The sequence below is a fragment of the Podarcis melisellensis genome (genome assembly GCF_964234715.1).
Source record: "Podarcis melisellensis genome assembly, chromosome: 18".
Lineage (NCBI taxonomy): Eukaryota > Metazoa > Chordata > Lepidosauria > Squamata > Lacertidae > Podarcis > Podarcis melisellensis.
The window spans coordinates 776,249-798,493 of record NC_138536.1 but is presented as its reverse complement, the minus strand read 5'-3'; the positions used below and the strand labels follow the sequence as shown (position 1 = coordinate 798,493).

The 22,245-nt window shown below is 50.9% G+C and overlaps 2 protein-coding genes across 9 annotated transcripts in view; one reads left to right on the top strand and one right to left on the bottom strand.

Moving 5' to 3' along the window:
* IL12RB1 (interleukin 12 receptor subunit beta 1) overlaps positions 1 to 267 on the bottom strand; it is a 32,339-nt gene extending 32,072 nt beyond the window's left edge. Inside the window, exon 1 of the mRNA XM_081895551.1 lies at positions 224 to 267. The gene's annotated coding sequence lies outside the window, so the exon portion shown is untranslated. The remainder of the gene's footprint in view (positions 1 to 223) is intronic.
* A 1,177-nt stretch (positions 268 to 1,444) lies between these two features.
* MAST3 (microtubule associated serine/threonine kinase 3) overlaps positions 1,445 to 22,245 on the top strand; it is a 59,363-nt gene continuing 38,562 nt past the window's right edge. For 2 of the 8 annotated variants that reach the window (XM_081895372.1, XM_081895370.1), the window contains exons 1-3: positions 1,445 to 1,546; positions 9,566 to 9,597; positions 12,700 to 12,777. In XM_081895372.1, the coding sequence (XP_081751498.1) occupies positions 1,508 to 1,546; positions 9,566 to 9,597; positions 12,700 to 12,777 (149 nt within the window). In that variant the 5' untranslated portion in view covers positions 1,445 to 1,507. Of the gene's footprint in view, positions 1,547 to 9,565; positions 9,598 to 11,379; positions 11,476 to 12,699; positions 12,778 to 18,830; positions 18,985 to 22,245 lie in introns of those variants that run through there. The other 6 variants (XM_081895376.1, XM_081895374.1, XM_081895373.1 and 3 more) reach the window with 3 other exon arrangements.

Here is a 22,245-nt window from a genome sequence, read left to right as displayed (position 1 = left end):
TGCTTCCTTTAAGCTTTTATTTAATAATAATAATAATAATTAAAAACAAATTTAAATAGGAGCCTTTGACAGGGATTGTGACTCTCTTTGTTTTTTTATTGGTACTACAATTCAGCCCAAATGTCAGTCCGTCAGTCAAAAGACTCAATTCAGCCCAAATGTAATACAATTTCTTTTTTTTAAAAAAACCCCCAGATTTTCCCCGCTCTTGTTACAAACACACACCCATTCCTTCCTCCTCCTGTAGCCGCTTCATTCTTCTTTAATTGGACTCCCAGGGTGCTGGATTCGAGTTCCGCCTTGGGCAGAAGATCTCTGCATTTGCAGGGGCTCCGATTGGATGCCCTCAGGGTTCCCCCTTCCGACTCTGTGAAATATTGGGTGGGTGGGGTGCGTGGTTGGGCAGAAAAGCCCCGCCTCACATAATCACATGGCACAGAGCACCATTTGAATGTCAGTGTCCATCAACTTGGGGGGGCTCCCTCTTTTTTATTTTTATTATTATTATTATTATTATTATTATTATTATTAGGTGGCGAAGGGACCTCTGCCCCTAGGAGTTTGGTTCCCACGGCACGTCCTAAGAGGCCGGCCAAATCGCTGGAGAAGGTTCGAGTCCTCAGCCTCTCCTTTTTGCACGTGCCTGTTTCGGTTCTGGTTGTGAATGCGTGTGAATGCGTTTCCGGGGCATTTGCGTGCATGCAAAAAACAAAAACAAAAAACCGGGTCTGCGTGGAAAAAGAGCGCATGTCATTTCCACCCCCTTAGAGCTATTGCAGAATCTGGGAATCTCTCTCTCTGCCCTCCGCCCTTTCTGCAAGGTGCCCGTGTGAATGTGCGCAAAAGGCGTGTCCGGGCATTTGCGTGCATGCAAAAAACAAACAAACCCGTGCCTGCGTGAAAATAGAGCGATTGTCATTCCCCTCCCTTGGAGCTATTGCAGAATCTGGGGAAATCTCTCTCTCTACCCTCCGCCCTTTCTGCAAGGTGCCCGTGTGAATGCGCGCAGAAGGCGTGTCCGGGCATTTGCGTGCATGCAAAAAACAAACAAACCCGTGTCTGCGTGAAAATAGAGCGATTGTCATTCCCCTCCCTTGGAGCTATTGCAGAATCTGGGGAAATCTCTCTCTCTACCCTCCGCCCTTTCTGCAAGGTGCCCGTGTGAATGCGCGCAGAAGGCGTGTCCGGGCATTTGCGTGCATGCAAAAAACAAACAAACCCGTGTCTGCGTGAAAATAGAGCGATTATCATTCCCCTCCCTTGGAGCTATTGCAGAATCTGGGGAAATCTCTCTCTCTCTCTCTCTCTCTCTCTCTCTCTCTCTCTCTCTCTCTCTCTGCCCCCCCCCCCTTTCTGCAAGGAGGGATCAGCTGATTCCCGGGCAACCAATGCCAGCCAAGAGGACCCTCCGCCTCCTTCTCTTCCCCCCCCCCACAACCTCTCCCCTCCCCTCCAAGTGCCGGGATCCTCTTTGCACCCTCCTTGACGCGCAACAGCAAGGAGCGCAATGGACGAGCCGAACATCCTCCGACGCCGAGGGCTCCAGGTGAGTCGAGATGCTGAAGCGGGGCGCGCAGAAGAAACTGGGGGGGTCTGCAGCCCCCACCTCTTTTTCTGGGGGGGAAAGGAGAGATCCAAGACCCTCCCCAGCTCCGCAGCCGCCTGGGGGGGCGCGTCTGATCCCACCTACCTGCTGCGCGGCATCCAGAAGGTGCTTCCCTGCTGAGGATCCTGCTTGGGGCGTGTGCGCGTGTTTTTCGTGGGGAAGGGGCGTTGCTCCCTGGCAGAGCAGCTGCTGGGCGTGCAGAACGACCCAGCCGCCCAAGGCAGCGCTGAGAAGCGGCTGCTTCTGACCTGAGACCTTGGAGAGCGGCACTTCTTGCTGCTGCTGCCGGCCTGGGTCGGCAATGCTGGCGTGGTGGGGCTTGAGCGAATTGTCGGGGATGCTCGCTTGGGCAGGAGGCGTGGAGAGGGGATTGTGTGTGTGTGTGTGTGTGTGTATTTGTGCAACTGGGTGGCGTGCACTGCGGAGGAAAAAGCCGCCTCGAGGGAGCATCTCTCTATGTGTACATGCTTATATATAATAATTTTGGGTGCATTTTTGCAGAAAGAGAGAGACAAAATCACTAGGCAGGGGAAATATCTGGCTCAGAATAAGCCTCTCCAGTCAGAGGCTTGCGGCTCGCCCCTGTGGACGTAGAAATATTTTTATTTTTCCATGCACGCTCCTATACGTTTTGATAGCAAACCGGATTTGCAACTGAGCTCAGATAATTTGAATTGCAACTGCATACATGCGGTCCTGAGAAGCCCCAGAAATGGAGAGGCCTCTCGCACCCGGTTCCTGCCTGCGGACCTTCCGAAAGGGGTGTCTGGCTGGCCAGGAATTGTAGAGCCATAGAGTCACAAGGGACCCCCAGGGGTCATCCAGCCCAACCCGCTGCAAGGCAGGAATATGCAGCTGTCTCATTCGGGGATCGAACCCACAACTTTGGCGTTATGAGGCAAGACTTAAATAGGCCGCCCTTTGGGTGCTTTTAGGTTCTTAGGATTCCTCAATGGAGCCTCCATGGAGCAGCCAGTCTACCTTAGAAAGTGGGAAAGGGTTCTACTCTCGCCTCCTGCTTGGAAAGGGGGGCTTCTTTCCATCTGGGGTGTCTGGTGAGAGCAGGAGGCTGGGCTTAGGGACCTGATCCAGCACCCAGGACTTCCTTATGTCCATATGGAGCCTCCGGGAGCAATGGCAGTCTACCTTGATTTCTAGATTCTATTGCAAGGACGGCACACCGAACTAGATGAGGACCCCTTTTTCCTGATCCAGAGGCAGCGCTCCTGTTTAAAAAGTTTTCTATTTGATTTCACGAGGAATAATGTTCCTGCAAATATTATAATTTTGCGCTCAATTCTTCTGAATCTCGAGACTTCCCTCCTCCCCTCCGTGGAGTCCTTAAGAAAGTTTTCCAACTCCATATGATAAGTCCATCTAGTCTACAGTCCTCCGTTAAATTCAAAGTCTTATGTATTGTGGCAGGAGCTGTTTCAAGCCTGTCGAAGAGTTCAAGTGTTCTTTCAAATAAAATCTCTATTCGTTCAAATGCTGGATTTATGTTTAAGCTAAACAAGCTCTAGTTTAGGGCCCCACTCTCTTGGGGGCCCCAAAAAAAATTAAAGGGAAAAAACAACTGAATGTACCCATTTCCAAAATATTATCTATCATCTATCTGTCTATCTGTCTATCTGTCTATCTGTCTATCTATCTATCTATCTATCTATCTATCTATCTATCTAATCTATCATCTATCATCTATCTATCTATCTATATCTGTCTGTCTGTCTGTCTGTCTGTCTATTCATCTATCTCTATCTATCATCTATCCAGCTATCTATCTATCTATCTATCTATCTATCTATCTATCTATCTATCTATCATCTATCTATCTATCTATCTATCTATCTATCTATCTATCTATCTATTTATGCCAGTGCTGGATATACGTATAAGCTCAACAATCTCTAGCTTAGTGCCCCATTCTCCCAAAAAATTAAAGGAAAAAAACAACTGGATGTACCCATTTCCAAAATATAAGATAAAAATCAAATGAAATAAAACCTACACACAGCAACCGTGTTTTGTGTTGTGTCGGCTCCTCGGGTGTAAGTCATGCCCCCCGCCTGCTCCCTAAAATATCCCTGCTTTGCTCCTTTCTATATATATAGGGTGCCGACAGTCTGCTATTTATCATTATTAGTAGTTTGCATCACATATTCACACCTCTGATTATTTCTTGTTATAGCAAGCTTCTACAGACTAGGAGTCTTTGTCTATTGTGCTTCTAAAGGAACTTTTGTTCTTGCCAAACGCCAGTGTGTTTGCATTATTCAGTTTGTTGCGAATTAAAAAAATCACTTTAAGTTAGAGCATCATAATTATTTCACTACTAATATACCTCTTCTTAATTGTATTTCAGTTCAACCATTACATATTTTGTGGTGTGCAAATGGCTTGAGATACCTATATGGTCCATCAATGACCATCTAGCATAACACAAAAAAACAGCGACAATTTGTTGTAGAGGAAGGACAGCTGGACATATAAAAGGCCCCATTTACCTTCAGGAGCCGAGGGCCGCATTGAACCTCAATCTGGCCCTTATTTCTTCCATTCTCTGTTGGGTTTTGATGCTCCTGATTTTCCCTTGCCATTTCTTGCATAGTCCAATAATTTTGTCTGCCCTCGTAGGTTATCTTATCATCTTTCCAGCTGCTGTAGCGAAAACAGTCTTTTCGGTTCCTTCGGTATCTCTGCACCTTCAATTCCTAAAAAAAAACTGGCTTTGTAACAAATGTGATTTTTGAAACATTTTCCCCAAGCCATTTTATATCATCTCAAGTCCGGAAAGGTGGGAGAATTGGCGTTAGGGAGAAGTCAGCTGGGCCTTTTCCCCAAACCGGCCACCAGAGGCCACTGGTGAGCTACGGCGGAGGAAACAGGCTGTGCCAATTGCTCTCCCCATCTAGTGTGTCCACCCCCCTTGGCTGTGTTTGTGTGTGTGTGTGTTACACAGACAACCTTGCAAGCGACTGAACCGCCTTGGGCAAAAGTCCTCTCCATATTGTCCCTGGCCCTGATTTTTAAAAAAATAAAATTATACTAATCATGGAACCCGTGGCTTCAAGCGACAATAAAGGAGATTCCGACCAGGACTAGCTAATCAGGGCACAGTATGGTTTCCGACTGGGTGGTGTTGAGATTCCTGATAGACGGAGGGTAGGGCTGGATGACCTTCGGGGGGCCCTTTCCAACTTGAAGTCCTAGAATCGTCAAGTTTAGAAGGGAAGCCAGGGTCATCTAGCCCATGGAGAGGCAAATGTAAGGCCCGGGGGCCGGATGCGGCCCAATCGCCTTCTCAATCTGGCCCACGGACGGTCCGGGAATCAGCGTGTTTTGACATGAGTAGAATGTGTCCTTTGATTTAAAATGCATCTCTGGGTTACTTGTGGGGCATAGGCATCCATCCATTCATTTATTTATTTCAATATATAGCCCGGCCCCCCACAAGGTCTGAGGGACGGTGGACCGGCCCCCTGATGAAAATGTCTGTTGACCCCTGGAGCCTAAGCTATAGCCTGTTTAGCTTATACGTAAATCTGGTACTGGCATAGATAGATAGATAGATAGATAGATAGATAGATAGATAGACAGACAGACAGACAGACAGACAGATACAGTGGCGTAGCGTGGGGGTGCAGGGGGGGCCAGCCGCACCAGGCGCAACATCTGGGGGTTAGGGGGCGCAAATCCACGGGTTAGGGGGCACAAATTACTTGCCGTGCCCTGGGTGCTGACAACCCACGCTACGCCACTGGATAGATAGATAGATAGATGATAGATAGATAGATAGATGATAGATAGATAGATAGATAGATAGATAGATAGATAGATAGATAGATACTGTAGATAGATACTGTAGATAGATAGATGATAGATAGATAATATTTTGCAAATTTACTTCCAGTTATTTTTCCCCTTTAATTTTTTTTGGGGGGGGGCCGCAAGAGAGTGGGGCCCTAAACTATAGCCTGTTTAGCTTATACGTAAATCTGGCACTGTCATAGGTAGATAGGTAGATTAGATAGATAGATAGATAGATAGATAGATAGATAGATAGATAGATAGATGATAGATAGACAGACATATAATATTTTGGAAATGTAAATCCAGTGTGTTTTTTCCTTTAATTTTTTTTTAGGCCCCCAAGAGAGTGGGGCCCTAAACTATAGCCTGTCCAGCTTATACATAAATCCGGCACGGGCATAAATAAATAGATAGGTAGGTAGGTAGGTAGGTAGGTAGGTAGACATATAATATTTTGGAAATGTACATCCAGTGTGTTTTTTCCTTTAATTTTTTTTTTTTTAGGCCCCCAAGAGAGTGTGGCCCTAAGCTATCGCTTTTTTAGCTTATACATAAATCCGGCACTGGCATAAAAGAAAGAAAGAAAGAAAGAAAGAAAGAAAGAAAGAAAGAAAGAAAGAGAGAGAAAATATTTTGGAAATGTTCTTCTAGCTACTTTTTCCCCTTTCAATTTTTGTGGGGCCCTAAACTATCGCTTGTTTGGCTTATACGTAAATCCGGCGCTGCTTCTACGGTTCGGTGAGCTGTCTGGGTCTTTGGGGAGGGGGCTGTGGCGAAGTCGCCCCCTTGTCCCCGATTCCTTGAGAGCCCCCCACTGCCAGCACCCAAGGGCAGTGGCGTAGCGTGGGGGGTGCAGGGGGGGCCGGCCGCACCGGGCGCAACATCTGGGGGTTAGGGTTAGGGGGCGCAAATCCACGGGTTAGGGGGTGCAAATTACTTGCCTTGCCCCGGGTGCTGACAACCCACGCTATGCCACTGCCCAAGGGTGCCTTGTGTGTCTGTGTGTAGCAGGAATCTGGGGTGACGCTGAGGACATCCTTTGACCCTGATAGTCCTTGGCAGCCCCCCCAGGCTGCCTTCTTTGCGCCCGCTCAGCTGTCCGAACCCCAACCTGGCAAAGCGAGGAAATCGCTCCTGACATTTCAGACAATTTCGCTCCTTCCTTGGGGAGGGAGGAAGAGGACGGGGTTTTTTTCTGTCGCACTTTAAGCAATAACACAGGGCTAACAAAATATATATATCCTGTATCGTTTGACCGTTCTTCAACAGAGAATCTATGATGGAGAGGCAAGCGATAAAATAAATCAGTTTTGTAGGAGCAAAATTTGAGAGTCCATCAATATCACAGAGGCCAAACAAGCCTTTCAATGGTCCCGATCCTGTAATCTTGCGATAAGAGAAGCTCCGAGCGTCGCAATTCTTAAACAGAGAATACGTAATAGAATTGGGTGGATAAAAATTGATTTTTTAAAAAATGGATTTTTAAAATTTCAATCGGATTTTTTAAAATAAAATGCTTTTGGAGGAAACACCTTTCTAAAGATTTTCTGTTTAAGTTACGTTATAGTCCAAAAGGCTATTCATCAGGAAATAAGGATTTGGCTTTAAGTTTTTCATGTGTGCTAAAACTCAGTCTAAGCTTTTTTTTTTTAGAAAATCGTTTAACCACATCAGTTAGCAAACATGGATACATATGCTATAACGTTATTGTTTTAGTTAAATGAATTGTTTAAATTGTTATTAAGGAAATGGTTATTTTTCTCCTTTCAATCAAGCACAGCAGAAAAGTTGCCCCAACAGAAACAGTCAACTGATTAAACCTCACCATAATTTCGACAATTATCTTTCCATGTGTAACCAAATCAGTCATTTTTTTAATATATAACTGTAAAAACTGCTCTGGAAATTTATTGTTCCAAAAATGAAACCTTCGTCTGCTTGTAAATAGGAAGATTATACCAGCAAGAAAAGAATCCGGTTTAAATGTTTTAAAAATCCGATTTATATTTTAAAAATCTGATTTAAGTAAATAATAATACTCTGCATATATATATATATATATATATATATATATATAATCATGGATTTTTATCCACCCTGCTTTGGGAGTGACAACACACCTCCTGCTCTTATCATCGATTTGACGACCTTCGCCCCACACCTGCTGGCAGCGTTGTAGGGAAAGTGCACCCTACCCTCTGTGCCCTGGGGCAGTCGCTCTGCACGTGCTCAGGAGGCAGCGGCTGGGGGGGGGCAGAAGGCAGGGCCTTTGGTCCCGGGTGGGGCAAGACAGAGAGATGCTCAGCTCAGCAGTGTCTGCACTGGGCGGCAGCAAGGCTTGCCGGTTTTCTAGCAGGGAGATTTCCCCATAAATTCACATTCTGCATGAAAAAATTGTCCAGTAGCACCTTAAAGGTAAAGGGACCCCTGACCATTAGGTCCAGTCGTGGCTGACTCTAGGGTTGTGGCGCTCATCTCGCTTTATTGGCCGAGGGAGCCGGCGTACAGCTTCCGGGTCATGTGGCCAGCAGGACTGAGCCGCTTCTGGCGAACCAGAGCAGCGCACGGAAACGCCATTTACCTTCCCACCGGAGCGGTACCTATTCATCTACTTGCACTTTGACGTGCTTTCGAACTGCTAGGTGGGCAGGAGCAGGGACCCAGCAACGGGAGCTCACCCTGTCATTGCGGGGATTCAAACTGCTGACCTTCTGATCGGCAAGTCCTAGGCTCTGTGGTTTAACCCACAGTGCCACCCGCGTCCCCCAGTAGCACCTTAGAGACCAACTAAGTTTGTTCTGGGTATAAGCTTTCATGTTCATGCAGACTTCTTCAGATACTAATTTGTGTTTATTTGTGCTTCCTATTTGTAAAACCAATAATAATAAAAAACCTTAGAGGCATTGAGAGCAGAGTGCGGGAAACCATTTTTTGGGGGGGGAATTGTATTAAATCTGTCTGAATCTGTGGCTGATTCGGTAAAATTTGGGAAACCGATTTGGAGAAAGAGAAAGAAACTCAAGGCGCTGGTCCTCATGATTGGGCTAATTCAAACAAGGAGCTGCCTCCAAGCCAGTGTTGCCTGCACGGGCTGGCAGTGACAGTTCCAAAGATGAAGTTGAACTTGCCAAGCGATTCTCTAACCACTGAGCCACAGTCCCCCATAATAATAATAATAATATTTTTTTATTTATACCCCGCCCTCCCCAGCCAAGGCCGGGCTCAGAGCGGCTTACAAGCAATAATAAAAACAAGATGAATGGTTACAACTTAAAAACAAGAATAAAATACAACATTAAAATAATGGAACATTAAAATATTAAAATGTAGCCTCATCGCAGGAGGAGAAGGAAAAGAAAGGGAAAAAAGAGAGGGAGGGAATCAAATTGGCTCCAAGCCAAAGGCCAGGCGGAACAACTCTGTCTTACAGGCCCTGCGGAAAGAAGTCAGATCCTGCAGGGCCCTGGTCACATGAGGCAGAGCGTTCCACCAGACGGGAGCCAGAGTTGAAAAAGCCCTGGCTCTGGTTGAGGCTAATCTAACTTCCTTAGGGCCCAGGACCACTAGGGTGTTGCTATTTATGGACCTTGAGGCTCTCCGTGGGGCATACCAGGAGAGGCGGTCCCGTAGGTACGAGGGTCCTAGGCCGTGAAGGGCTTTAAAGGTCAAAAGCAGCACCTTGAACCTGACCCTGGACTCCACCGGGAGCCAGTGCAGCTGGAAAAGCACTGGGTGAATCTGCTCCCATGGCAGAGACCCCGTGAGGAGCCTCGCTGCAGCATTCTGTACCCGCTGGAGTTTCTGGGACAGCTTCAAGGGCAGCCCCGCGTAGAGCGAATTACAGTAGTCAAGCCTGGAGATGACCGTCGCATGGATCACTGTGGCCAGGTCGGGGCGGGAAACGTAAGGGACCAACTGCTTGATGCGGCGAAGGTGGAAAAATGTCGCCTTGGCTGTTGCTGTAACTTGCGCCTCCATGGAAAGGGAGGCGTCAAGGATTACACCCAAACTCAAGGATTACACCCAAACGGCATGCCTCTCCCATCCTGCAATGAGCTGGGGTTTGAGGGCTCTAAGCGAGACCGAAGGGGTGGCTGCAAAGTCCTGGTGGCCTCATCCTGACTGTCTTTTCCCTTTCCTTTTCCGCAGAAGGAGCTGAGCCTGCCTCGCCGTGGGAAAACGTGAGTGGGGGGCTCTGCCCCGCGTTTCGGGTTCTGCGTCGTGTCGCTCGGGCTTCTGTTTCCGACGGCGGGCACCCAGATAGATGCCTCTGGAGGGCCCACAAGCTGGCCAGGCTGGCTCGCTTTAGGGGTTTCCTGGTGCCAGAGTATTCCAATAATAATAATAATAATAATAATAATAATAATAATAATAATAATAATAATAATAATAATAATTTATTATACCCCACAATACGGTTTGAAGTTCATATCATGATATCAGTTTCATGATTTTTTGACCTGGTGATATATTGCAAATCACAATATGTGTGTCTGTGTTTTCTGGGATAAATCTCAATGTGGGGGAAAACTGTGAGGCCCCAATAGCTCCATCCTTATACCAGACATCGTGATATTTAGCTGGTGATATAGTACGATGTCGAAAACCTACTCCATCCTTATTCAGACCTCATGATATATCAATATATCGTCATGTAGAGCCGGCGATTTAGTGCTATATTAGAAACAAGCTCCATCCTTATCCAGAATTTGTGATATATCAATATATTGTGATATTTAGCTGGCGATACAGCACGGTGTCGAAAACAGCGCCATCTTTATTCAGACATCATGATATTTTGTATTGATATATCGCATTTTGGCTAGTGATACATCACAAACCAGATACTGTGCAGCCCTACAATCAATCAATCAATCAATCAATCAATCAATGGGATATACAACCAGAAACAGTATCTAAGCCTCTTTTCAAGGGGGGCTGGACTAGATGGCTCTGGTGGGCCCTTTCGGCTCTGCAGTTCTATGATGGTTATACATTTTCCGGACGCCCCACGGTCATATTATAAAGCAGCTGTGTTCTGTGTTCCAAACCAAGCCCTGATGGCAGTTGTTTTCATTTTGTTTTCCTATGCAATAAAAAAAAATTCGGCGCAAGCAAATTCCTGTTCCCAAAGTGTGGCCCGCAGAGAAAAGTTCGGGGACCCTCGAGAATGTCGGAAGAGCCTTTGGATCGGGCCCACGTCGTTCCACTTCCTTTCCTCCCAGGAGCCAGCTGGAGCGGCAACTCCTCTCCACTTGCCATTCCCAGCCAATAGGGACTCGAGAGGCATGACGGTGCCCCGCCCTCGAGAGCCTGCGAATCGGTGCCCCTTTGCCCTCTCATGTGGCAGGGAGTTCCAGAGTTCAGCTCCCCGCGGCTGCGCCTTTTTAAGCGATAGTTTCTCCCAACCTGTTTCCGTGTCGGAATCGCTTTTGAGATCGGTTCTGGGGGTGATTTTCTCGCTCGTGCATTCCCCGCGGAGTTGGCGCGCTGGGGAACCCAGGAGAGCCTCCGCTGCTGCCAACCCGTGTGCGCACTACAGAGCCAGGCGAACCTCCGTACTGTACACGTCTCTTGTCTACGGCCACGCACGGCGCTGGCACTGAAATTTGCGGGTGCCCGGCCCCTTGGTGGGGAATTTGGTGGGTGCTCGGGCACCCATTGCCCCCGGGCTTTGGCACCCATGCGCCCGCCCCTCTTGAGAGCGGCGTCGCGCAGAGCCTTTTCCATTGGAGAGGTCAGGTCCCCGGCGGGGACGCGCGCCTTTCTCCAGAAACCTGGCGACCTGGCGCCTCGTTGCTTGCGCTTTTTAATTCCTAGGGGGCGGCGGCGCGCGCTCCAACCACCCCCACCCCAGGGCTTTTCTGTCCCTCCCATCCCTCCCTCCCTCCGAGGTGGGGGGGGAGGAGTGCCGGGTGGGCGGGCGAGCGAGCGAGCGCCGGGGGAAGCCGCGCCAGGCAGAGCGCGGCGGACGCGCCGTCGGGGCAGCGCGTTGCCACCGCCGTCGCCATGCAGGCGCGCCGTGCCAAGCTGAAGATCCCTTCGCTGACCTTGGTGGAGTGAGTTTGGGGGGGGGCTCCTGGGCGCCCCCGCTTGGGGAGAGGGTGGGGAAACGGGGGGAGAGGTTCCAGCGCCGGCAGGCAGCGCCCCGGGGGCGCTTGGAGAGGCGCGCACGGCGGAGCGCTCGCTTGGCACCGAAAGCTGGGCAGGGCTGGGGGTCTTTTTCTCTCTCGCGGCCCCTCTTTCTGCCTTCGGGGGATCCCTGTCCTCCCTCCCCTCTCCCCTCCTTCCATCCCGGGGTCTCCAATGACGCACGGCTCGGTTGCCAGGGAACCGGCTGCGGAGGGAGGGGGCGGCGGTGATTCCCCAAAGAGAGATAATAAAAAAAATAAGGGCTCTCCGTGGCTTCTCCCACTCCAAAGCGCGCCTCCGCCTCCGGGAAGGGTCCCGCAGAGCTCATGCAGCCCACCCCGGGGCTGGGGCGCCCTCCGCAAACCTGCCAGGCGGGTCCCCGTCCGTCCCCCCCACCGCCCCTGACTCGCGAGAGGGTTGCCCGGGCGGCGCCACTAAGCTACCTGGGAGGAGCTCCGCGGCTCCTTTTCCCCCTGATGCAATTTTATTCCGATTAAAAAACACGCACGCAGCAGATGCGGGGCTGGAAGAACACCACCTGCCGAACCTCCGCCTGCCACGGGGAAAGAAAAGGCGTTTGGGGTAGCGGTGAGAGCGCCCGGGGCCTGGCAGTCTGGGGTTCGAGTCCACTCCCCCCTGAAAATCACTCTCTGAGCCTGACCTACCTCTCAGGGTTGTTGTGCCAGAAGAACCAGCCTCTCCACTTTTGAGCTCCAAAAAGCAGGGTATAACTGTAACAGTGCCGCAGCCCCCAAGCTTGGGGTATTAAGAGGACCTCTGGGCATGGGCAGAGTGCTCCCCGCCCGTGTTGGCCCAGATCTTACAAACCTGGGGGCTTTCCAAGATCTTGTCACCTGCGCAGAGCTTTCTCTCCCCCCCTAATACCCCACTGCCCCCCAATTGGGGGTCGCTTGGGGCTTCAACAGCACAGTGCCAAGGCAGCGCTACAGTTCCCTGCTTTGGGAATCGTAGCTCTGTGATGGGATTTCCCTGGACATGTAAGGAGCTGTCGTCTCTACATGGGGGGGGGGGGTGGCAACGGACTGGGACCCTGTCACTGCCCCCTAACTCATCTCCTGTGGGGTGGGGTTGCGCCTCTGACCCCTGTTCACACCGCGGCCTCGTTCTCCTTGGCTCTCTTCCTTCTGCAGCCTCTCCCCCGGAAGCCAGAGTCCGACCCTCCTCAGTCCCCTCAGCCCTCTCAGCCCCCTGGCGTTGCACCCCTGGAGGTAAGAGACCCTAACTATGGGGAGATGTGTCTTTTCCGTGCAGTGGGAGGGGGGAAGGTATATTATGTGCTATTATGGGGTGCGCCGCCACCCACACCCGTGTTGCGAGGCCGGGTGCCGAGGAAACGCTTTCCCGATTGCTCCGTCACTCTTAAAAAACAAAAAAGGCAGCGTGGTGTAGTGGTTAGAACTGCAGTCCAATCCCCTGTACCCTCTCTCACACCACAAATGCAGCCTGGTCTACCTCACAGGGTTGTTTGTACGGAGGAAAGGGGGCAGGCGATTCTGATTCCTAAAAACAGAGCCTCCATGGACAGGACCGGTCTACCTGGTGGCAAAAAATAGGCAGTTCCTCCCCTGGCCTTGTTTGCCTTAGCTGCTTAGCCTCTGCAAGGACTGGGAGGGTGGGCTAAGATGTCCCCCCCCTTTGGACCCAATCCAGCAGGCTCTTGCGGTGTTCTCGTAAGCTAGCGCCACTGGGGCTTCTTGCTGTGGCCAGCTGGAGTCAGGTCCGGATTTCGGTTTGATGTGGCCCTCAGCTGCTGAAGGTAATGGGGTTCTTTCTATGTCCAGCTGTCCTTTGTCCACAACAAATTGCTGCTGTTTTTGTGTTTAATAGATGCTATATCAGGCATAGGCAAACTTGGCCCTCCAGATGTTTTGGGACTACAGTTCCCATCATCCCTGACCACTGGTCCTGTTAGCTAGGGATGATGGGAGTTCTAGTCCCAAAACATCAGGAGAGCCGAGTTTGGAGATGCTTGTGCTATATGGTCATTTATGGACCTAATAGGTATCTCAAGAGGAATGCGGGTGGCGCTGTGGGTTTAACCACAGAGCCTAGGACTTGTCGATCAGAAGGTTGGCAGTTTGAATCCCCACGATGGGGTGAGCTCCCGTTGCTCGGTCCCTGCTCCTGCCAACCTAGCAGTTCGAAATCACATCAAAATGCAAGTAGATAAATAGGTACCGCTCCGGCGGGAAGGTGAACGGTGTTTCCGTGCGCTGCTCTGGTTTGCCAGAAGCGGCTTAGTCCTGCTGGCCACATGACCCGGAAGCTGTACGCCGGCTCCCTCGGCCAATAAAGCGAGATGAGCGCCGCAACCCCAGAGTCGGTCACGACTGGACCTTACGGTCAGGGGTCCCATTACCTTTTAGGTATGCCAAGCTATTTGCGCATGTTGCCCTGCAACCAGTCCATGCAGAATGTCGGCACCCTATATATAGAAAGGAGCAAAGCAGGGATATTTGAGGGAGCAGGCGAGCAGGCGGTGCCCATGACTTACACCAGAGGAGCCGACACAACGCAAAACACAGTTGCTTTGTGTAGGTTTTATTGTATTTGTTTCTTATCTTATATTTATGTACATCCAGGTTTTTTCCCCATTAATTTTTTGGGGGCCCCCAAGAGAGCGGGGCCCTAAGCTAGAGCTTGTTGAGCTTAGAGGTAAATCCGGCGCTGGCGGGAGTTATAGCTCAGCTGCACCCGGCGGTCCAAAGGTTCCCAAGGCCGAGGGAGGAGCAGTCGCCGTGGGGCAGGCAATCTCCCCGTCCCTCTCCGACTCCTTGGCCAAGGCCGCTACCTTCTCCGATGGCCTCGCAGGGCGGATTAATGAATAACGCGAGCGCCTGGCAATTTCTCCCTGTCTGAGAAAGAGAGAGGGAACGTAAGTGCTTGTGTTTTGATGGGCGCAGCGGAGAGGGAAGAGGCGCTGTAACAGCTGGCAGCCCTGGGCGGGCAAAAGGAAACGTATTTGCTTGTTTTTATTTGAATATTTGCGTGTTCTAGAATCTCCATGGCTGGGGTGGTTAGGGCAGATGCTTGGCATGTAGAAGGGCCTCAGGTTCAGTCCTTGCTTGGCCCCCACCTGAAACCTAGAGAAACCTAGACTGCTGCTGCCAGCCAGTGTAGGAAGAATACTCCGCTCCGTGGCCTGGCTCCGCTTCTGTTCAGTTCAGACAAAATATTAAAATACAGTAATGCATCAAACATTAAAAGCTTCCCTAAACAGGGCGGCCTTCAGATGTCTTCTAAAAGTCAGATAGTTGTTTATCTCCTTGACATTTGAAGGGAGGGCGTTCCACAGGGCGGGAGCCACCACCGAGAAGGCCCTCTGCCTGGTTCCCTGTAACTTCTCTTCTCGCAGTCAGGGAACCGCCAGAAGGCCCTCGGGAGATGGACCCCGGTGTCCGGGGTGATGACGCTCCTTCAGGTCTACTGGGCCGTTTAGGGCTTTCAAGGTCAGCACCAACCCTTTGAATTGTGCTCGGAAACTGTACTGGGAGCTCTGGAGAGCTTTGAGACTTCCCCCTCCGCTCAGCGGGCGGCCTGGATTTGCACCCAGCTCCAGAACTGGCTCTGCCTTTGCAAAATCAAAGCGCCCAGCTGGCTAGAGGTGTCCTTTCCCCTCTCCCAGAACTCAGTCAATGCTGCTCTTATGAAACGATTTCAGGAATCGATCCTTTCCCCCTGCCTAACCCTCACGGCCGGCTGAATTGCGGGAGTCCTTTTTCCTCTTCCCTGGCCTTCGTTTTGTCCTCTTCTCTGGGCCTCGTGAGGGACAGAAACTTGAGCTTGGGGCAAAGGAGACGTGAGACAGACAGACACACACCCCTAGTTTTTGCATCAACTCGACATTAGGAAGAACTTTCTGTAAGAGCTGTTTGCCTGAAAAATGTTGGCCTCTCCTTCCTTGGAGGTTTTTAAGCAGAGCTTGGATAGCCATCTCTCTCGGATGCTTTAGCTGAGATTCCTGCACTGCAAAGCGGGTTGAGATGGATGACCACTGGGGTTCCCTCCCCAACCTGCCAACGTCTCCAAAGTCCCAACTTCCTGCTGCAAAGAGCACCAGCTCTTGGAACAAACAGCGGTGGCGGTTTTGGAAAGAGAGTTTCACATCTGCAACCTTTATGCGCTGCGCGGCAGGGGCAGGCAGGGGGGCTGGCATGCGCCGCAGGACTTCCTGCGCACGAGGGAGGAGGGATATATATGCGCCTGCATGCGCAGCCCGGCTCTCTGCCATCTCTCCCCCCCCCCCCGCGCAGGTCAGCTGGACAACCGTTGCCATGGAGAGGCAGCCTTCAACTGCTGCTGGCTTGGCGGCAGTCGGCAGTCGCCTTGGCCCTCCGCCACCCGGCTTGCCTGGCGGCTGCTTCCCACCACAGTTGTCATGTGCGCAGAGAGACAGAGAGAGAGGGAAGACAGGGAGAGAGACGGCATTGTTGCATGGATGTGTGTCAGAGAGACCTGGGTTCAAACTCACAGGAGTCTTTCCCCTTGCAACTCCAAGGGTTTAAAACTCCTTCCTTCCCTCCTTTCCTTCCTTCTCTTTCTTTCTTTCTTTCCTTCCTTCCTTCCTTCCTTCCTTCCTTCCTTCCTTTTCTTTCTTTCTCTCTCTCCCCCATATTTTTCTCATCACAGCAGCACTGGCTCATGGGTTGTGTAGTAACCCGCTTTGCTTTTTAAGGCCACAGCTCTCCCATCGCTGCAAAACTGCACCATGGGCTCTGTAGTGATTTTACTTGGCTTTGGGTTTTCCTGTCGCAACGATGCCGGCATCTTGGGTTCTATAGTCTTGGGCCTGCAGAGCATTCCAAACTTTTCACGTCGCCAACTCGCTTTTTTAGACACGCATCCTTTCACGACACAGTAATTCAGTTTTGCTTTGGCAAACCCAGAGGTTAAACTAACCCCCTTATAAGAGATACGGCTGCAGTGGTACCTATTTATCTACTTGCACTTTGACGTGCTTTTGAACTGCTAGGTTGGCAGGAGCAGGGACCGAGCAACGAGAGCTCACCCCGTCGTCGCGGGGATTCGAACCGCTGACCTTCCAATCTGACTGGGTTTCCCCAGCCACTCTGGGCAGCTTCCAACAAATTAAAACACAGCAAGACATCAAACATTAAAATCTTCCCTCCACAGGGTTGCCTTCAAATGTTTTATAAAAGCCAGATACAGCGGTACCTTGGTTTAAGAACAGCCCTGTTTACAAACTATTCGGTTTACGAACTCCGCAAGTAGTGTCCTGGTTTGCAAACTTTATCTCAGTCTATTGGACTGCAAGAAGATCCAACCTCTCCATTCTGAAGGAAATCAGCCCCGAGTGCTCACTGGAAGGACAGATCCTGAAGCTGAGGCTCCAAGACTTTGGCCACCTCAGGAGAAGAGAAGACTCCCTGGAAAAGACCCTGATGTTGGGAAAGATGGAGGGCACAAGGAGAAGGGGATGACAGAGGACGAGATGGTTGGACAGTGTTCTCGAAGCTACCAGCATGAGTTTGACCAAACTGGGGGAGGCAGTGGAAGACAGGAGTGCCTGGCGTGCTCTGGTCCAGGGGGTCACGAAGAGTCGGACACCACTAAACGACTCAACAACAACACCTCGGTCTATGAACGGAATTCGAACGGTGGAAGGGCACCAGCGGCGGGAGGCCTCGTTAGGGAAAGCACGCCTCGGTTTAAGAACGGTTTCGGTCTAAGAATGGACTTCTGGAACAGATTAAATTTGTACACCGAGGTTTACCACTGTAGTTGTTTATTTCCTTGACATCTGGTGGGAGAGTGTTCCACAGGGCAGGTGCCACCACCAAGAAGACCCTCTGCCTGGTTCCTTGTAACGTCGCTTCTCGCAGGGAGGGAACTGCCAGAAGGCCCTCAGAGCTGGACCTCAGTGTCTGGGCTGAAAGATGGGGGTGGAACCGCCTGAAAGCCCCCTATCCCCCTGTAGCTTCCAGCCACTGAGGTTCAGAAGCCCTGCTGCCTGCAAGCTTTGAGGGCAAGGAAGAGCCATCATAGTTGGCAGCCATTGACAGCCAGGCCTTCTCCACGAGTTTGTGAAATCTTTGAAAGCCATGCAGGTTGGCCGAGGCGTGTTGCATGCTTTCACTATGCGCATACACGAAAGAGCCTTTTCTCTGATCTCTGCCCTGATTTTCCCAACCTTGCGCTTCAGGGATGCGCTAGCAGAGAGGGAGGAAGAAACCCTTTTCCTCTGCACATCGTGCTTTGTTGTTGTCGAGTTGTTTAGTCGTGTCCGCCTCTTTGTGACCCCCTGGACCAGAGCACGCCAGGCCCTCCTGTCTTCCACTGTCTCCCCCAGTTTGGTCAAACTCATGTTGGTCTCTTCGAGAACACTGTCTCGTCCTCCGTCGTCCCCTTCTCCTTGTGCCCTCCATCTTCCCCAACATCAGGGTCTTTTCCAGGGAGTCTTCTCATGAGGTGGCCAAAGTCTTGGAGCCTCAGCTTCAGGATCTGTCCTTCCAGTGAGCACTCAGGGCTCATTTCCTTCCGAATGGAGAGGTTTGATCTTCTTGCAGTCCATGGGACTCTCCAGAGTCTCCTCCAGCACCAGAATTCAAAAGCATCCATTCTTTGGCGATCAGCCTTCTTGATGGTCCAGCTCTCACTTCCTTACATCACTACTGGGAAAACCAGAGCTTTAACTATACGGACCTTTGTTGGCAAGGTGATGTCTCTGCTTTTTAAGATGCTGTCTAGGTTTGCCATCGCCTTTCACCCAAGGAGCAGGCGTCTTTTAATTTCGCGGCTGCTGTCACCATCTGCAGTGATCATGGAGCCCAAGAAAGTAAAATCTCTCCCTGCCTCCATTTCTTCCCCTTCTATTTGCCAGGAGGTGATGGGACCAGTGGCCATGATCTTCGTTTTTTGATGTTGAGCATCAGACCATATTTTGCGCTCTCCTCTTTCACCCTCATTAAAAGGTTCTTTAATTCCTCCTCACTTTCTGCCATCAAGGCTGTGTCATCTGCATATCTGAGGCTGTTGATATTTCTTCCGTCGTGCTGTCCTTTTGCAAACCTCTCTCACGTCGCCTCTTCCTCGCCGCCTCTCTAAACTGGAAAAAACAACAACCCCAAACGTTGCGCGTTTTCCCGGACTCGCCGCATCCCCGGGATCCTTTCGCCGGCCCATTTCTGAACCGTTTCCAACCGATTCCCCGGCGCACGTGGGAAAGGAATTCGGGGGCTGGCGGGGGTTGGTGTGTGTGTCTCTCTCTGCGGCGCAAATCTCGGGAGGGGGCGCTGCGGAGCGCCCTGTGCTGGGAGGCCGGCGGCCCTCGGAAGGCGGTGACGGCGCCCCGCGGGAGGAGGAGGAGGAGGAGAAGGACCCGGTCGGTGGCCGGCGATGTCGGACCCCGGCACTTGGGGGGCCCCGCTGGGCGCCCTCAGCCAGCGCTCCAAGAGGTAACCAAGGCGGAGGCGCGCAGCCGAGGAGCCAACGGAACGCTTCCGGGCGCAATTACGCACCGAGCGGAGCTGCTTTTTGGAGAGGGAGGGAGGGGAAGACGCGCCTCGCCGGAGGGATGGGGGGGGAGGTGTTGCTTGCAGAGAGTTTGTTCTCATCATCTCCGGGGGGGGGGTGCATTGCACAAACAGCCCCCCACTCGCACGGGTGCTTTTTTGGGGACGTTCCCCGGCGCGCCAAGCTTGCAAAAAGGTTTAACAATCACATACCCAGAGACGCCTCTCCTCTCTCGCCTGTGTGTGGCGGGGGCTTTTGTGCAGGAACTCCCCCCCCCCCGAAATATCATCTTGTACTCTAATTTCTGGGCTGTGACTTTTTTTTTTTATTAATATATTATCCACCCGAAGTTCTTCATCTCCTTTCTTTGTGTTTTTATCTCTCGCTGAGAAACAGGTTGGCGTTTCTCCTTCTTCCTCTCCCGCCTCCCCCCCCCCCCCGTTAATCTGTGTGCTCTTGTACAGATTAGGACATAATCCCCTCGGCCAGATTGCGAGGGAGGGGGCTGGTTTGGACCCGGAGCATCCGAGGTCACCGATCTCCTTTGGTGCTCCAACTTCCTTCCCCCTTCCCACCCCACAAAAAAGGCAATGTGAGGTTTAAGGGGGGAATTCTTTCCCCAAACTCCCAATTTGTGTCCTAAAATGAACCCTGGATCATTGGGGGGGGGGCGATTTTTCTCGGGTGAGAAGCAAGGCTGGTTCCTGACTCAAGCTCCAAGGATGTGGAGGGGGGGGCAGAATTCCAGGAATGTGGGGGGGGGAGGAGACGACTGGAGGCAGTAATGAGGTCCAGTTGCTGCTTTTCGCTGGTTGAACTAGTTGGCCACTCTGAGGACAGGAAGACAGACTGGATGGGACCCCCCCCACCTCCGCCCCCTTGGGTCCTGATCCAGCAGCCAAGCTCTTCTCGGTTGCTTAGGATTCCTCAATCGAGCCTCTCTGAGCAAGGGCAGTCTACCTTAGGACGATAAAGACGCAAGGCTTTTTTTTGCTCTCGCATTCTGCTTGCTGGTTTCCCTTTGGGTGGCCACGGTGAGGACAGGATTTTGGGCCAGGCAAACGCGCCTTTGGGCCTGATCCTGCCACCACAGGGGGCTCCTCCTAGGTTTTGACCCGCAGCTTAAAAAAGGTATTGGATCAGTTCAGTGGTTTTCAGTGGCCGCGTTGACTGCATTCTCATATACAGTGTTACTTCAGGTTACAGACGCTTCAGGTTACAGACTCCGCTAACCCAGAAATAGTGCTTCAGGTTAAGAACTTTGCTTCAGGATGAGAACAGAAATCGGGCTCCAGTGGCGCGGCAGCAGCAGGAGGCCCCATTAGCTAAAGTGGTGCTTCAGGTTAAGAACAGTTTCAGGTTAAGAACGGACCTCCAGAACGAATTAAGTACTTAACCTGAAGTACCACTGTGTGTGTGTGTGTGTGTGTATGCAGTATATGTTTTTATTTGATTTTAAAACGTATAAACAAAATCAATGAAAAACCCATAAAATGCTCAGAATCTCAAGACTTATCCCCCACAACTCTTAATAACAATGTTTAAAACTACATATATCAGTTCATATCCAGATTTTTCCGTAGGTCCGAATTGTCCATAGCTTTTGTTACTTTACAAGGGTGGTTAAAACCCTGCTAATGTTTTCACCGGACCAGCAGTTGTCTTGTAAATAAATGCGTTCTCCATTCACTGTCAAGGCAGTAGATGCAGAACTGCGCTTGGCTCTGACTTTTGGCCGTTTGATCGGTCACAGTGAGGCAGGGGCACAAACAGGAATATTTGGGGGGCAGGTAAGACCCGCCCCACATAACTGACTGCAAAATCCGGCACGTTATCGCCATTCAAATGGCAATGCCCATCAACTTTGGGCATGAGTGTGGCCACCTCAAATATTCTATTGGAGGAGAGGCGAAGGGACTTCGGCCCCTAGGAGCTGGCCTCCTGTGCTGTGAGGACAGGTCTGGATGAGGCCCTTTTGCCCGGATCCAGCTGCTGCAGGGCTTTCCTTTTGCGACAGAAAAAGGAGGCAAATATAGATTGTATCCGAGAGAGCGCTGTGAACTCCTTGGCCAGGCTTTGAATAACTCTTGCGATGTTGCAAAGACTTTGGATATATTGGAGAGGACTATCTGAATGAGCTATAATAATATGCAGTTGATTAAGATATTTAAAGGACCCACAGAGGAGAGGAGGGAAATCTGAAGATTCGGAAGAATCCTTGTTCTGTTTTGAAATTTAATTGTGTTAAATGTGTGCGCGGTTTGTTTTGTAAAACCGGTAAAAATCATATCGAAAAGAAGAGAGAAAAGGAGGCTATTCGCATCATGCACAGCTCATCTCCGGGGTGAGATTTAGCGACGAGCATCAACTTGGATGACTCTAAAAAGGAGATTATACAAATCCAGGGAGGATCTGTGGCTACTGGCCAATGGCTCTGTTGTCGCTTCTACGGGCAGGAAATGCCTCTGATGACGCGCTAAGGTCCGGGTTTCGGGCTTCCGTTTTGGGGCATCTTAGCGGACGCTCTCCTCCAAAAAAACAAAGATCATGGCCACTGGGCCCATCACCTCCTGGCAAATAGAAGGAGAAGAAATGGAGGCAGTGAGAGATTTTACTTTCTTGGGCTCCATGATCACTGCAGATGGTGGCAGCAGCCACGAAATTAAGAGACGCCTGCTTCTTGGGAGAAAGGTGATGGCAAACCTAGACAGCATCTTAAAAAGTAGAGACATCACCTTGCCGACAAAGGTCCGTATAGTTAAAGCGATGTTTTTCCCAGTAGTGATGGATGGAAGTGAGAGCTGGACCATCAAGAAGGCTGATCGCCGAAGAATTGATGCTTTTGAATTATGGTGCTGGAGGAGACTCTTGAGAGTCCCATGGACTGCAAGAAGATCCAACCTCTCCATTCGGAAGGAAATCAGCCCTGAGTGCTCACTGGAAGGACAGATCCTGAAGCTGAGGCTCCAAGACTTGGGCCACCTCAGGAGAAGAGAAGACTCCCTGGGAAAGGCCCTGATGTTGGGAAAGATGGAGGGCAGAAGGAGAAGGGGACGACAGAGGACGAGATGGTGGGACAGTGTTCTCGAAGCTACCAGCATGAGTGTGACCAAACTGCGGGAGGCAGTGGAAGACAAGAGGGCCTGGCGTGCTCTGGTCCAGGGGGTCACGAAGAGTCGGACACGACTAAACGACTCAACAAC